The sequence below is a fragment of the Solea senegalensis genome, unplaced genomic scaffold (genome assembly GCF_019176455.1).
Source record: "Solea senegalensis isolate Sse05_10M unplaced genomic scaffold, IFAPA_SoseM_1 scf7180000017673, whole genome shotgun sequence".
Classification (NCBI taxonomy): Eukaryota; Metazoa; Chordata; class Actinopteri; order Pleuronectiformes; family Soleidae; genus Solea; species Solea senegalensis.
In genome coordinates this window covers 23,769-41,629 of record NW_025322486.1, presented here as the reverse complement: position 1 = coordinate 41,629, position 17,861 = coordinate 23,769, and the positions used below count along the sequence as shown (strand labels likewise).

The 17,861-nt window shown below is 41.2% G+C and overlaps 1 protein-coding gene across 1 annotated transcript; it reads right to left on the bottom strand.

Moving 5' to 3' along the window:
* Positions 1–1,901: 1,901 nt before the first annotated feature.
* Positions 1,902–16,907, bottom strand: LOC122764800 (matrix metalloproteinase-17-like). The gene is made up of 11 exons (XM_044018741.1): positions 16,831–16,907; positions 16,644–16,738; positions 13,578–13,710; positions 9,096–9,246; positions 7,266–7,558; positions 5,058–5,237; positions 4,731–4,815; positions 4,400–4,482; positions 4,131–4,283; positions 3,217–3,510; positions 1,902–2,923 (listed from the first exon to the last, which is right to left on the bottom strand). The coding sequence occupies exons 2-11, from the start codon at positions 16,728–16,730 to the stop codon at positions 2,667–2,669; spliced, it is 1,716 nt and encodes a 571-aa protein (XP_043874676.1). The 5' UTR covers positions 16,731–16,738; positions 16,831–16,907; the 3' UTR covers positions 1,902–2,666.
* Between the last annotated feature and the right edge of the window lie 954 nt (positions 16,908–17,861).

Genomic DNA, 17,861 nt, shown 5'->3' with positions numbered 1-17,861 from the left:
ACAAGAGGGAGAGACAGAAGAGAGAGAGGGAGACCAGCAGCAGATACACAACAACTGTATCAGGTTACAAGTTTATACAGTTACTGATATCGACTTTTTAATTACAAAATAATAATAATGGTGACGATGAGCGTAGCCTCGGAAACTGGATCTTGATCCTTCAACCTGCATGATGAGAATACGGAGAGAGAGAGAGAGGGAAGGAAGGAAGGACACAAACTAGGGAGAGAAAGAGACAAGGTTAATGACATATAAAAAGTCATAATCATATCCTGAGTGTGAGAGAGTGAATGTGTGTGTACCACCGGAAAATCCCCCAGCCAGTTCACTGCTCCTCCAGTAAAGGGCCTCACCAATCCTCCAACATGTACAGTCCAGGTACAGGTCCTAACACATGCTCACTGGATCCCATCCCAACCAAACTCCTGCAATCTATAGGTCCTGCTGTCACAGCAGCAATCACACATGTAAATAATGCTTCACTGACATCAGCTACATTTCCTACTGCACTCAAACACGCTCAAAACCACTGCTCAAAAAACCTTCCCTCACTCCCACCCAGGTAGAAAACTATCGGCCGGTCTCTCTCCTCCCGTTCCTCTCCATTGAAAGGGGAGTGTTCAAGCAGGTCTGGCTTCAAAGGTGGCCACTCCACTCAATGTAACAGCTCTGTTGTCTGTGACAGAACCCTTAAAAGAAGCCAGAGCGGCGATTGTTCAATGTGCTAGGTCACACATCTGCACCACACAGCCTTGCCACAGGGGTGCCCCAAGGCTCGGTGCTGGGGTCTCTCCTCTTTGCCATGTACACCACCTTGTTGGGCCGGATCATTCACTCACATGGTTTCTCATATCACTGCTATGCTGATGATACCCAGCTGATGACCACACGGTCTCAGCACGAATCTCAGATTGTCTCTCTGACGTATCTGCATGGATGAAAGCCCATCACCTCCAGCTAAACCTCTCAAAAACTGAACTGCTGGTCTTCCCAGTCAAGCCAGAACATGAGTGTTCTGGCTTGACCCCCATTGGCTGCTAGTTTCATTCCTCTAAAATCATCATGGAGGAACATCTATGTAAAATGACATGTAATGACATGTAATCTAGTGAGTTTGTCCCCACAGACAACTTAATGCATGTAGCAAAGTTGAACTACACAAACCGATGTCCAACACAACACAACAGTAACACAGTGACTCATTACTTTAGAATGAAGATTTCACTGTCCATGCAGGCTGTTCATTCTTCTTCTTCTGTAAGGTGGACTACAACTCTTTGTGGTACATAGTTGGGAGTCAAATATAATTTGAATATTTCATTTTTTTAATACACCTGTTAAAACATAGTGATTCAGCCCCACCCTCTTTCCTCTGCCTATCCATGTGTGAACAAGTATTATTTAGTAAGTAATAATATATAAAGTATAATATAATATGTATATGTATGTATGTATATATATATGTAATAATAAAGTAATAAGTAAATTTGCTCACGTACAACCCTCGCAGAACAATAAAGTTTTGTGAATGACAACAATCTCATGCTCAGTCAGAACATGTCACCACTGATCATCTGAAAAGTCACGTGTGGAAAGTTTTTGGTTTTCCATCAACAAAAATGACAAATAAAGTAACTGCCACTCAACCACCAGATGTTTCTTAACTTAATCTGTGTTCAGCTGACTTCACTAATCTTATCTTGTGGTGTGAACTTGTTTTCCTTCTGTGCAGCAGATTACAGGCTTCTCTCTCTCTCTCTTTCTCTCAGCCTGACAAACAAACCCTCACCCATGTCACACATCCACCGCTCATATTGCAGATAACATTTTTTTTAACTTTTAACTTAACTTTTATAACTTTTGATAACTTTTCATCATTAATAAGGACTTAAAAGCTATTGTGAATTTTAAATGTGTTTAAATACTTACAATACATCACCATTCACTTCACTTCCAGCGCTGTATACTAAGACCTTAGTTTAACACCTTCACAGTTCAAAGTTCAAATCAGTGACACACTGAAGTTGTCCTTCATTCTCATCCTCAGTTCTGTTCTTCAGCATTTCAAAGCAGTTCAAAGATCACAATAACTGAGCGTCTTAAAACCCCGGCTGTTACGCACATTCCTTATACAATCTGTGTAAAACTAGTTTGCAATGAATAGATTCGGATTCTGCCTGCAATGCAAAGATACCTACAAACAGACATAAATATCAATCCAGAGTTTCAGAGATGGAGAGAGTGCCTCAGCTCTGTGCTCATGTGATGATGGAGGACTTTTAGAACGTTCATCTATAAACATTTTACCATCTGACAAAAACAAGTGCATTTATGCAACATTTATTTATTTTATTTAGAGGATATATCATCATTAAAATACCTTTTTTTTGTGCAGTGCACATTTGATTCACCACATGCTCTTCCTGCTCCATACAGGTTGCTCTCCATGATGTTGTCTATGTACAGACCTGAGATACTGTATGTTATGATTTGGTGCTAAACAAATAAAATTGAACTGAATTGCATGTGCCCCCCTGTGGCTGAGGGCAATTTAAATGTCCAATTAACAATGAGCAATGGGAACTGGGTAACTTGATCAGGGGTACCCCAATAATATAATATACTAAATAAAATAAATATAATCCTCTGTTTACTGCTTCACTTTTCTATGGTCTAACAAAGTCAATAATAACTAGAAGAACAAATATCATTAGGCTCCAGCTGCTTCTCATAAATGGGGCGGAGTCCCGTAGGTCACAGCTGCACTTCCCTGGTAACCGAGGGTTGGCTGTGGTGGAGGTTGAAGGTGGAGCGGGACACCGGAGCCAGTCCACAGCGATGGATTTAGGAGTGACAATGTCCTGGTTCAGACCCCCGCTCTTTAAAACCCAGTAGAGATTGTCCTTGAAGAAGTAGGCATCTCCTGAAGAGAGGCACAAACATAGTGAGACGTTTATGTGGAAGCAGAGCGTGGACAATGACATCATGCATTATCCTGTGATAACAAGGCTCGTCTTCTCATGATTACAAGTTGTTCCCTCTTTACTGATTCAGTGATGTTTGATGTTTTCAGCTGCGTATAATAAAAGTCATTTTTTCCTGAATGAACTTGGATGTTTTGTGCCGTCGGGTTGTCTCTTCTCTTTCTCCCAGATTGTTAGTAGCTGATGAAAGATGTGTGTAAAATGTAAAGCATTGATGAAATCTCTGTGATACCTCCTCCCCAGCTGATGATGTCATCCATGTTGGAGGGCACTCCCGCCCAGAGGCTGTTGTCGCGTGGGTACCCCGCTTCAGGCCTCGTGGTCACCTGTCCATCTTTGCGACTCTCATCGAACCTCCAGAACTCGCCTCTGCTGAACAGGTAGGTCTTGCCATTGTGAGCCCAGATAAAGGCCGCGTCCACCCTGTCCACCACAGCCCCGCTCTTTCTGATCATGCCCCATTCAGACAGAGGCCGGGGGTAACCGGACATGGCCACTGTGTCCTTGAAGACCCAGTACTGAGATCCTGGTGAGAGAGGAACATGTCAAACTGGCTTTATTTTATTTATGTTTGAATAAATATCTTATTGCAACTATTTTGACAGGGATTGTGATATGATTAATAAGAGGAATAGTCATTTTTACATCATTAAACGATGAAATCATGAATCATAAATGATTACTGAGTGATATTTGTGCAGATCTGTTTAAAATCAGATTAGATTAGAAAATTGCATCAAGCCATGTTGGGATTTTGATCAAATGTTGAGTCTCGGGGGAACCTCATGCACGCTCAGGGAGAGCATGCAACAAAAGCCCTCAGTCCAACCGGGTTTCAAACAGACGACCTTCATGGTGTGAGGCAACACTGCTTACCAGTAGTCTACTAAGTAACCCCAAATGAGGATTTATCTGTGATGGTCTGGTTTTTGGTTTTGGATGGATGGGGGATGGATGGATGGATAGGTGGGTGGGTGGGTGGATAGAAGTACTCAAAAAAATGTATGCTAACATGTTAAAGGATGTGTTCAACATCAGAATCTTCACATTCACATCACCATTTATTATTATTATTATTATTATTATTATTATTATTGTTAAATAGTGTAACTTTTGATCAGACGGGCCTTCAGCTTCCTCACCCACCTATGAAGAAGACGATACTGCTGTCGCTTCTCCTCTCGTACACTGCATCGATCTTGTCTGTTCCTGCTGGAAGTCCAGTCCAGAAGTTTTTGATCTCAGCCGGATTGAGTGACAGTAGAGACCCATCGCGTGTCGTTCTCCAAAAATATGCACCTTTACCAAGAAGAGAGGTCATATTCACTATCACTAAGCTGTGCAAAAATAACTCATTCTAATTCTGTACAATTGGCTATATTCACTTTTGTGTAATGGATATTTTCTCTACTTACCTTTAAAGAAGAAGACCTCACCCCTGATGTTTGCCACTGCATCAAATCCTCCCTGACAGCGCTTTGGGAAGGAGGGCTCAGATCTGGGCAGAAAATGTGGAGTGAAATCTAAAGTCATATTGGTGTAATGTAGTGAACTAGTCACAAGAGGGCGCAGCATGATCCTTAGTTGTGAAAGTAAGGCTCACAGGGCTTTGATGTGCATCACTGGTCTTAAATGACTTCAATATTCACTTGCTCATGAGTAAAGTGAGTGAATGGATAATGGTCCTGGCGTGTGGAAGCAGACTGTTTCTGTCTGAGAGGATGAGCAGAAGTGGCTGCAACTCACGGCTGTGTTGGTTTAGGGGGAGCAGGATTTGGCAGGACTGGGAGGTCAGGATCCACACCGCCCGGCAGCCCATCGCTCTTCACACCTACACAAGAGACATGGTGACGTTAGCCAACACTGAAAAACAGCAAAGCCACATCCACCTTTGACACACCGGGTGACATGGCAGGAAGTGCTTTAGTAAAATCCCCTATTTGCACCTTTACATCATATGTATATCTATATCTATATCTATAGATATACATATTCTGAACCACACACAGGACGTTCTGTTTACTGTGTATTATAATGAATGTTAGAGATCCAGCAGTAGGACCAGGCACTGACCGTACAGCTGCTGGATGGCCAGCCTGTCGTCCAGGTCCAGCTGGAAGTTGTGAATGCTCTCCACAGGACCCTGATAGTACGGCCTCATGATGGATGGATCAGTGGAGGAATGGGACAAACCCAGCGCATGACCAAACTCATGCACTGCAACTGTGAACAAGTCCGTGCTGCCGCCGTCACCTGAGGACGTCAAGCACAAAGCCAGGAACTGTGAGGCTTCAGCCCTGAATATGTAGAGTCTTTTCCATAAATCACCAATAATCCTTATACCCGCTATACTTTTTTTAAAATATATCATTTGGTATTTATATACTGTATATATATATCACATTATAAATCAAATCAATATTTCTGTAAGGCTGGGTGATACGGTTTAAAATAATATCTGGATATTATAGATATATATATATCTATAATATCCAGATATCATAGAGATATATGTTATATTGTATATCATTTCAGGCTTTTTAATGTTAAATGAAGGATATTTACATGTGTTAGAAACAATGAAATTGACGATAAACATGGTTCAAATACAAATAATGAGGCTGAACTGGTGACCTTTAAAAAATATATAATTTATGCATTACATGTATTTTCTAATCAACATATATACTATTTAATTCATAATATTTAGTGAATTTCACAAATGTCAGTCAGTCAGTCATCATCTAACCGCTTCATCCTCCACCAGAGGGTCGCGGGGGGTGCTGTGCCAATCTCAGCTCCATGGGGCGATAGGCGGGGTACACCCTGGACAGTTCGCCAGTCCATCGCAGGGCCACACACAACTAGAGACAAACAACCATTCACTCTCACACTCACTCCTACGGTCAATTTAGAGTGTCCAATTCACCTAATCCCCACATTGCATGTTTTTGGACTGTGGGAGGAAGCCGGAGAACCCGGAGAGAACCCACGCACACACGGGGAGAACATGCAAACTCCATGCAGAAAGGCCCTTGTTCCAACCGGGGCTCGAACACGGGTCTTCTCACTGCAAGGCGAGAGTGCTAACCACTACACCACCGTTTGGCCCTTTCACAAATGTAACCAATATAATAAATATGATTATCAATGCAAAAGCCTTTAAAACCAGGAAAAGTTTAGATGATGATATTCAAAATCTAATGTCATGATATATTTAATATAATGTAATAAAACATATTGTGTAGTTCCTAATCTGGACCCTCTGTCACATCAATCAATATATGACTGATATCTGAAAAGGCAGTTGCTAATCAATGATTAATGGCCTGTTTGAAGATTTTCAGTCAGGTTTTAGACGACATCATAGCACAGACACAGCACTAGTTCAAGTTAGTAACGACCTTTGCTTAGCCTCAGATAATGGTCTAGTCTCTTTACTAGGCTGCTATAGACCTGGACTGCTGGGGAATTTCCTGTGGTGCATTCACACTCACTCTCTCACACTCACTCTCTCACACTCAGGGTATGGATATGACTTTATTATATGTCATTAACCTAATATGTGTGTCTTTCCTTCCTGTGCTCTCTCCCTCTCTCTGTCCTCATCTTGCAAGTTGCAGGATCCAGATCCAGTTTCGAGACTATTATTATTATTATTGTTATTATTATTGTTATTATTACAATAATAATCATACATATTATCACCATTATTAATATTATGCTACAATAAAAGTTGATATGACATGTAATGATATCAGTATAATGTTTATCAGCAGTCTCTGCTGGTGGTTATATAAAGGACATCATAGTTGTATAAACATGTCATCATTAACTGTATAAACTTGTAACCTGATACAGTTGTTGTGTATCTGCTCCTGGTCTCTCCCCCCTTTCTGTCCCCCACCTCTCCACTGTCCCCCATTTTTCCTTTCACCCCAACCGGTCGAGGCAGATGACCGCACATCTCTGAGCCTGGTTCTATCAGAGATTTCTTCTTCTGTTAAGTTAAGTTAAGTTTTTTCTCTCCACTGATGCCTAGTGTTTGCTCATTGTGTGAACTGTTGTGTTTCTCTGCTCTCCTTGATGTTTTCTATGTACTGAGCCTTGAGATCATGTATGTTGTAATTTGGCGCTATACATCCATTTTGTACCGCTTTATCCATCCATCCGTCCGTCGATCCATCCACCCACCCATCCGTCCGTCCGTCCGTCCGTCGATCCATCCACCCACCCACCCACCCATCCATCCTCTCATTGACAGTGATGTTCAGTAATTACCTCCATAGCTCCAGGTCTCATGATCATCAAAGTGTGTGTCTCCAGCCACTTCATCCCTGCCAGGGAAGAAGGCGTGGGCCAGGGTGCCCCCCCTCCCGTCAAATGGGTATCCATCATCATGCAGAAAATGGAAGAAAGACACTCTGATGTCACCTCCGCCGCTGTCACTCTGCTGCCGACGAAAACTCAGGGGGGCCGCGTCACTCCAGGCTTTGAAGGCGTGAGTCAGGATCCCCTCCACCAATTCATGAGTCAGGGTTGGAGAGCGGGAGGGGGACGGGAAGTTGTGGAGACTGCAGACAAGAACAACACAGATACAGTGTAAGGTCATGTTAATGTGTAGCTTCTAAATCACTGTCGACACCTACCTCCTGCTGTTGGGTCTCACTGCAGCTCCAAATAAAAATAATAATGAACTATTTTAATCCTATTTATGTTGTCTTGTTATTCTGCATGTTTCTTTTTCCTAATGCCATATATGGCTTAGGGTTAGAGTAAGTCAATGTTCAACTGTGGGTTGTGGGTTTGATTCCCAACACTTAACCCCACGTTTCTCCTGATGGCTGTGCCGGCAGCGTGTGAATGGGTGTGAATGATGAGTGATAAAAACATGTGCTGCACTGTATGAACGTGTGAGTGAATGGGTGAAAAATGGCAAAACTGTAGAGTAAAGCAGCTTTGAGTGATTGTTAAGACTAGACTTGGTGAGATCATCTAATCTCACCAAATATAGATTTTTCATGACATGTTGACAGGTCACAGTAGGAAAAAAAAGAATATGAATAATGAAATGAATGATGCCTGAGTTGGACACTGACTCAGTGTCACACGTGGATCTATGTTAGCACTGACAGCTGTGAAAGAGGCGTGTTCATTTCATTTATGACAACATGAATAATAGAACAAACTCATCAAAACAGGATCTGTACATTGTGTAAGTATTTCTCCCTTAACACTTCCTCAAAAAGAAGGGAGTTTTTTCTTCTACCTTAAATGGTGTTAAAGTCTAACATTACAGTGTAGCTGACTTTTGGTTTAAGTTAAGGGAACACATATTCACCATTCATTAGCATGCAAATTAGTAACATATCGACTCTTAATTCGTCATTATTAAGTATTATTAATGCCTTATTCTGCGTGGCCTTATTATACAAGCAGTAAACCAGTAACGAAGAGTTTTCCCTCAATAACCTCAGAATTATTGCTTATTAGTAAGTGAGGAATTTGTTATATATGAATGATGATCTCAACATGCTTTATAAGGTGGTAGTATCACAGGAATAGGAAAAAGAGGCAACTTTAGGTCAGGGAACATGTGTTGGTTAATAAGTGTTCAACTACAAGATGTCACTTTAGCATGGGAACATATATTCTGGGTAACACACGCTTCATTTAGAGTTATTTGGACACTATTAACACTTGTAGTTTAGTGTTTGGTTATGTAACAACAGCACATATTCATGAGGTGTTATTAAGGGACAATAACTATTCCTGTGATGCTAGCACCTTATAAAGTCTAATCAAAGCTACTTCCTTACTTACTACTAATAAGCAATAATTCTGAGGTTATTGAGGGAAAACTCTTTGTTAGTGGTTTACTGGTTGTATCGTAAGACCACACAGAATAAGGCATTAGTAACTACTTAATAATGACTCATTAAGAGCCAATATGTTACTGATGCATTCTAATAAGCAACTAATGAATGGTGAATATGTGTTACAAGTTAAGATATGATGAAACCTATGACTGCAGAGCCTCATGATATTCACATCGCGGTGATTCATACAGAGAAGCGACTAAACCACAAAGAGACATGTCAGGAAACACACCTCCATGTGAGCTCGGTCTTATGCCACTTGAGGCCGGACAGCGCATATCTCTTCCTCCTCCTCCTCCTCCTCCTCTTCAGCATGTCCTCACTCCCGACGATGTCAGGCAGAGAGCAGCGTGGTGTGGACATGAGTTTGAGGGTTTCACTGTCTGGAAGAGAAGTTCCAATCATAACACACTGACTCACTTACTGTTGTGTGAGTCACTCTGAGTTTTGTGAACTGGGGCTGATTCATTAAAATACACATGATAAGGTCTGTGCTCAGTGATCTAATCACATCTGGTTGGAGCTAAATCTTTTCACACCTGGCATTAAAATAGCTCTCCAGCTGGTTTTCCCCTGCGCTACATTCACGGAAACAAGTCATCAACAAGAACCTAATTCTGTTTTTGACAAGTGTGACGGTACAGATGTGTGTCGGTCAAAGTGATAATAGTTTTGTTTTTTGAATTTAGTTTTCAATTCAGTTTTATTTGTGTGAATCACAACATATCTCAGGTCTGTACACAGACAACATCGTGGAGAGACACGAGGCATCAGTGGAGAGAAAACACATGTGCAGCATCTGCCTCGACAGGTTGGGGTGAAAGGAACGTTTATGCAGCACAGTTAGAGTCAGTGATGACATGTTTATACAACTATGATGTCGTTTATATAAGCAGCAGCAGAGACTGTTGATAAAGATACTGATATTAACTTTTATTATAGCATAATAACACTAATTGTTTGTTTTAATTTGTTTTCATTGCAGCTTTGCTAGTTTTTATTTATTTTTAGTTTAGTTTGTATTGATTTTAGTGTTAGTTTTTTGGAATATGGAGTATTTGCCAGGAGCAGGTTTCATAGTAAGTAGTGTCATAAAAACCCAGCGAAAGGTTTCAAAGTCTCAAAGAAATGAGGATGGACGCATTCAGTGTGAAAGGTAAACAAATATAATAACAGCAATAATAATTGTAATAAAAACACTTCTAACTAACTACATGTTAAACTTGCACAGCCTTATGTGTCACATTGTAAACAAATTGGAAACATTTTGTTATGAATGAATGAATGAATGAAAAGGCTGTTTCAAATAAAACCTTTTTTAAATTAATAAAATAAATAAATACACTTCATATGATCCCAAAGGATTATGTATGACATTCATTTACAAATGTGTTTTTTTTAAACTCTAGTTTTTATTTCATTTCAGTGAACAAAAATGTAACACATGGATGTGTTGTATGAATGTGTGAATGGGCAGTGAATGAATGAGTGATGAAGAAAGACTGAATGGGCTTGTAATTGATCAGTATTTAACACAGTTGGATCTCTTACAGTGGTGTAAGAAACAAGAAGAAAGTTTGCAGAAGTACGAAGTCAAATGATTATTTTTCAGGCTAAAGTTCTGAACATATTCTGTTGCACGTCCATCTCTTAATATTGTCTTTTGTGAATTATTGAACTTTCACTGTAGCTTTAATTTTATCTTTAAAAGTGAATGATAAAATAAAATAGTGTGTTCATGTGTCTGTGTGTATTTATTTATCATTGTCTAGTCTACACTAGGAAGGAACTGTTGGCCCTGTCAACGACTGAGACTCTACCGCGACCCAAAGACGAGCGTAAGGATGAAAGGTGGGGGAGGAACCCCTGTAATGTGACCGTGGACGAGAGGGTCTGCTGTCCGGACACCAAACTGCTCTAAGGTGGTTTTGGAGCCGAATATGCGCTGAGGGAACTCCCATTCATCGTCACCATTGTTGTTTACGTCCCGTTTACGACAGTGTGTGACATCATCCACAACGTCATGGCGAGGACACAGCACCCGGAAGTGCTCATTGTAATCTCAAGGGACTTCAGTCACGTCTCTCTTTGTACAATATGTGGACTAATGAACACATTAGATCTGTTCTACACCGACGTGTCAGAGGCTGACAGGGCTGTACCAGATCTATTCACAGCATGGTCTATCTCCAGACCACATACTGTGTCCTCCACCTCTGCGGCTGTGTCCTCCACCTCTGCTACTGTGTCCTCCACCTCTGCAGCTGTGTCCTTCACCTCTGCGACTGTGTCCTCCACCTCTGCAGCTCTGTCCTTCACCTCTCTGCACTGTGTCCTCCACCTCTGCTACTGTGTCCTCACCTCTACTGTGTCCTTCACCTCTGACTGTGTCCTCCACCTCTGCTGTGTCCTCCACCTCTGTACTGTGTCCTCACCTCTGTGTGTCCTCCACCTGCCTCCTCCTCTCTGTGTCCTTCACCTCTACTGTGTCCTCCACCTCTGCTACTGTGTCCTCTGTGCTACTGTGTCCTCCACCTCTGCTACTGTGCTACTGTGTCCTCCACCTCTGCTACTCCACCTTCTGTGTCCTCCACCTCTGCACTGTGTCCACCTCTGCTGTGTCCTTCACCTCTCACTGTGTCCTCCACCTCTGCTGTGTCCTCCACCTCTGCCTGTGCCACCGTGCCGACTGTGTCCTCTGTCCTCTCACTGTGTCCTCCACCTCTGCTACTGTGTCCTCCACCTCTGCTACTGTGTCCTTCACCTGGCTGTTTGGTGAAGGCTTGGTGAAATCTGCTGAGGTGAAAGGTGAAATCTCTGAAATCTGCTCTGGGAGGTGAAATCTGCTCGGAGGTGAAATCTGCTCTCGAGGTGAGAAATCTGCTCTTGAGGTGAAATCTGCTCTTGAGGTGAAATTGAGGTGAAATCTGCTCTTGAGGTGAAATCTGCTCTAAGGTGAAATCTTGAGGTGCTCTCGGTGAAATCTGCTCTGAGGTGCTCTGGGAGGTGAAATCTGCTCTTGAGGTGAAATCTGCTCTTGAGGTGAAATCTCTGAAGGTGAAATCTGCTCTTGAGGTGTGAGAATCTGAAAGGTGAAATCTGCTCTTGAGGTGAAATCTGCTCAAGGTGAAATCTACTTGGAGGTGAAATCTGCTCTTGGTGAAATCTGCTCTTGAGGTGAAATCTGCTCGGAGGTGAAATCTGGAGGTGAAATCTGCTCTTGAGGTGAAATCTGCTCTTGAGGTGAAATCTGCCTCTCTGAGGTGAAATCGGAGGTGAAATCTGCTCTAGGAGGTGAAATCTGCTCTTGAGGTGAAATCTCTCTGCTCTCTGAGGTGAAATCTGCTCTAGGAGGTGAAATCTGCTCTAGGAGGTGAAATCTGCTCGGAGGTGAAATCTGCTCTTGAGGTGAAATCTGCTCTTGAGGTGAAATCTGCTCTTGAGGGTGAAATCTGAATCTGGAGGTGAAATCTGAAATCTGGAGGTGAAATCTGCTCTCGTGAAGGTGGTGAAATCTGCTCTTGAGTGAGGTGAAATCTGCTCTGGGTGAAATCTGCTCTTGAGGTGAAATCTGAAATCTCTCTTGAGGTGAAATCTGCTCTTGAGGTGAAATCTGGAGGTGAAATCTGCTCTGAAGAGGTGAAATCTGCTCTTGAAGGTGAAATCTGCTCGGGTGAAATCTGCTCTGGAGGTGAAATCTGCTCTGTGAAATCTGCTGAGGTGAAAGGTCTGCTCTCTGAAATCTGTGAGGTGAAATCTGCTCTTGAGGTGAAATCTGCTCAAGGTGAAAATCTGCCTTGAGGTGAAATCTGAAACTGAAGGTGAAATCTGCTCTCTGGAGGTGAAATCTGCTCTGAGGTGAAATCTGCAATCTGCCTCTAACTCTCAGGTGAAATCGTGCTCGGAGGTGAAATCTGCTCTGAAGGTGAAATCTCTCTGAAAGGTGAAATCTGCTCTCTCTGAGGTGAAATCTGCTCTCGAAGGTGAAATCTGCTCTCTGCTGAAGGTGAAATCTGCTCTTGAGGTGAAATCTGCTCTGAGGTGAAATCTGCTCTAGGAGGTGAAATCTGCTCTGAGGTGAAATCTGCTCTAGGTGAAAGCTCTCTCTGCTCTTGAAGGGTGAAACTCGGAGGTGAAATGGGTGAAATCTGCTCTTGAGGTGAGGTGAAATCTGCCTCAAGGTGAAATCTGCTCTGAGGTGAATCTGCTCTGAAATCTGCTCTCTATTGGAGGTGAAATCTGCTCTTGAGGTGAAATCTGCTCTGAAAAGGTGGTCAAGGTGAAATCTGCTCTTGAGGTGAAATCTGCTCTTGAGGTGAAATCTGCTCTTGAGGTGAAATCTGCTCTTGAGGTGAAATCTGCTCTCGAAGGTGAAATCTGCTCTCGAAGGTGAAATCTACTCCCGAAGTTAAAATTTACTCTCAAAGGTGAAATCTACCAAGGAGGGCACCACCCTCTTATGATTGGTCACTTTCAGTGTGATCACACCCACAAGGAACTCCTTATATTTGATTGACAGCTATCACTACAAGACGCCTGGAGTGGAGAGGAATGTTAGCCTGAAGTTCATAAAATGGCTCTGACTCCACATAAACTAGAAGAACTCATCCTGAAGCATATATAACACTTACAGTAACACTTAGTGGTTTCTCACTCGCAGCTGTATGAACTGGTAAAAATAAACAAAAAAAAATCAAAGAAGTGACGATGTTACCGATCACTCCAGTTTCCTGGATCCCTCCGAATCTCTGCATGACCCTGATGGCTCTCTCAATGCCCTCCATGGTCTGCAGTTTACTGGTGCGTGGGTCAGGGGGAGGCAGGTAACCGTATCTACCCAACCAGTCCTGCACAGACAGACACACACACACAGTTACACACTTACTCTCATCTGAGATAAATGATTCTCTGCAGTGGACCAACAATATTAGGACAGCCATGGCGTACATGAGTGGACTAACAGTGATCCTGTACCACTTCATTTTGAGGAGTTGTAGTAGAGTATTTAAAGCTCCAGTGTGTAAGATTGAGGTGAAAGTAGAAAATGAAGATAAATGAACTTAATTCTCATGATTGTACAATCACATTACATGTGTGTATCCTGTCTTTCACCCTATGTCAGCTGAGATTTGCACCTGCAACCCTAATGTGAAAATGAGTCAGTGAGTGAATGAGTGATTCATTTTAATTGTGCTCATACCAATAGTGAATTTGACCTCTTCATTTAACTCATCCTCATCACACAGTCAACACACACAAGCGTAGCACGGGAGCAACTGGCAGCACATATCTGCAGAGCAGTGAGGGATTGACATCTTATGGACCAAACAATGAAATAATAATTAGCTGCAGACCTAAGTGCATATCAGTGATGCAGTCACCATGCACACAAATAATAATCATTTAGACTTCTCTGTTTGGAAAATGCAGTTTATGTCGCTGTCAACCCACAGAGAAAAACATGAGTTACAGCAGCTCCTGTGTCCCTGGGACTTGCTCTATGGACTTTGGTTTGGTGTATACAGTATATATATACACATACTATATACATATGTGTGTATATACATATATATATATATATATATATATATATATATATATATATATATATATATATATATATATATATATATATACATATATATATATATATACATATGTGTATATATGTATATATATATATATACATATATGTATACGTATATACATATGTGTATATATACTGTATGTATATATGTATTCATATATATATACATATATACATATGTGTATATATATGTATATATATATACACATATGTATATATATATATATATATACATATGTGTATATATATGTATATATATATATCCATTAATGACTCTATATATCATCAGTTTATTGGGCACATCCCCCGTCCTCATTCATATTTAATGATCCAGTCCTTATTGAGTCAGTTCCTGTGTCGAGTATACTCTGTGCACAACTGACAGTTTGCACACCACACAAGAAGAGAACTCATTTTGAAATCCCACACACACGTGTGGTGAAAAACAGTTGGTGAAACATGATTTAGAAACCTGCCCTTCCTCTTTAACGATCTCCACCCATCGACTGAAGCTGCACCTCAAAAGAAAAAGGTTTCCTGCTCCATCAGCTGTTTGTTTAAAAAAAAAAAGGTAAAATGTTCAAACTCTTTTATGTGCGGCCTGGTGTTTAGTTTAGTTTAGTTGGATTTTTCATCATATACTGGGTTTGATTACCAAATAATAATACACATATATACATACATATATATATATATGTATGTATATATAGATATATACATATGCAAGATGGATACGATCACTGTACTCAACTCCTCGAAGCATTCAGAGTTAAAGTATATATATATCAAAACCATTCATGTTATTCAGGGGAGCAGGCCAGTGGTGTCCACCATTGAACAGGGGTGGAGTGGCTCAGTGGTTAAGACCCTACCTTGTGTACCAAAGACATCATGGTCGCAAGTTCGATTCCACCCCTGGCTAATTGTACTTGATTCCATTGTAAGTCGCTTTGGATAAAAGCGTCTGCTAAATGACATGTAATGTAATGTAATGTAACCCTTGGCACAGATAATAATAAAACACAAAAGAAAGGTGATATTTTGATCTATTTATCGGATCCTCAAAAGTCCAAGTGTTTGGCTGAATATGAAAGAAAAGAGCGTGTTTATTCTTCCCGGGGTTTGCCACATCCATATTTCAGTATCCTGTGTCTTTACACATGAAAAACTGTTTCAGTTCATTTCTGTGGCATCATCAGTGTCTCACTGCAGCAGCAGCGGCGGCAGCGGCGGCGGCGGCAGCGGCAGCAGAGGCAGCAGCAGCAGCAGCAGCAGCAGCAGCAGCAGCAGCAGCAGCAGCAGCAGCAGCGTCACACATGATGCAGACAGGACAACAAAGAAGTGAAACTCTTGGTTTGAGGAAGAGCACTGAAAGTGCAGGCTCTGCACATTTCCCAGTGTAATTGTCATCAGCTAACTTTTGTTTTTTGTTTTTCATTGAAAGTCAGATTAAAGAAATGAAATATAGTGTTTGTGGTGTTTTCTCTTGTGAGTGACATTGAAACATGAAACACAAACATGTGATTACATGCATGATTAACTCATTCACACAGTTTTGTGTGAAATGGACACAATGCTTTGTTGTTTATGTTTAAATGACTGAATCTAAATGCATGCACGGTGTCATACATGAAAGGAAATCAATAGAGATAAAGAATCATCACCTGATACTGAAAAGGCTGCAGAAGTATATGGATCTCACATCGTGACATGATGTGAGATGTTGAATATTGCTGTGATAAACTTTCCCTGGTTTATTTAAGACGTTTGTGAAATATTATAATGAAATATTTTATATTTAACGATTAGAAAATGCAAAAATATGAAAATAAAATAGTCCCTTAATAACACTTCTTTCATTTTCAGTGTCATTGTTTCTATAACACACATGAATATCCTTCATTTAACATTAAAAAGCCAAAGAAATAAAAGAGGTATTATCTAAAATGAAAGTGCATTTTAATATCATGTCATACACATGATAAGCAGCAGGTTATATTTCGTTTTATAGAGTATTTCACTTTCCTTTAAGAAGCACAAACATCTGAAAATCAAGAGAAACGTAAATCCGGATCTAAAACAAAGCATAAGCTATTTCATCGATATACTGTATTAATATTGAAGGTTGTTTTTTAAATAAATAAAATAATAATAATAAAATAAGATCAGGAGACGACAGAGTCAAACACTCACCACTGCGCTGCTGTACTGCTCTGGGTTTGATGACGTGCTCTCACATGTGACGGTGAGAAGCGTCCACAGCAGAAGAGTGCGCTCCATAGTAGACTCTGCACAAGAAGACAAAACAATCCATTATTCTCAAACATCTGTCTGTTATTTTCAAAACAAACACAGAGAGAAGAAAGTGAACCGAGCTCACCGCTGTGTGTGTGTGTGTGTGTGTGTGCGCTCTGATGCTTCACTTTCTCTGTTCTCCTGAGACAAAGCTGGGGCTGGGCTGATCGATCATCAGCTCGCTCTGACTCTGCCCTCACTCTCTCACTCACTCTCTCACTCATTCACTCACTCACTCAGTCTCAACACAGCCGCTCACACTCTGCGCGGTGCATCACTGGACCATGTCCATGTGTCTCAGTCCAATAATAATAACAATAATAATAATAATAATAATAAGAAGAAGAAGTCTTACACTGTGAGTCTGTTGGACATTAGAAATGAAAAGATTGTACAATGAATGAACTGTGCTGCTCTCCTCACACCACACACACATGATTCTTCACTTTGTCATTCTTTAATCCAGTTCCATTTTATTTATAACATACATGATGTCCAGGCACTTTACATGGTTACAATTACTCCCTGTTAACAGGAACAAATGTGACGGGTAGGAGGTTAGTGAAGGAGAGGTGGGAAAGAGAGAATAATATAAAGGAGGTATAGAGACATCATGAGGACAATCTGTAGATGAAGGATAATATTAATGTTAGCAGTAATGAAGAGCTATAGAATAATAGAGGAGGAGCACAAACTCGAGGGAGGAGCGATGATGTCACACAGCTGTGGTGCAGTTTACAAAGTAACACAAACATCAATGTTTTCACCTTTGGTTTGTGTAAAATGTAATGTTTGAACTTACGGAGACACTACGGGAAAAGTCCCCGTCGTGTGACAACATGAGGGGTGGGGCAGCTCAGTGGTTAAGACGTCAGGGTTGCAAGTTCAACTCCACCCCCGGCAGGTTGTAAGTCGCTTCTGCTCAATGACATGTAACTAACACTAACCACAATTAGTTCCTCAGAAATGAGTTTCTGCCTCATTAGGACCATGTTTTGGTCTCCATGAGGACTACTGGTCCTGACAAGTGTGCCAAACAAGGTCCTAATGAGGTCTCACACACACACACACACACAGACACACACAGACACACACATGAAACAGTATGGGGAAAGT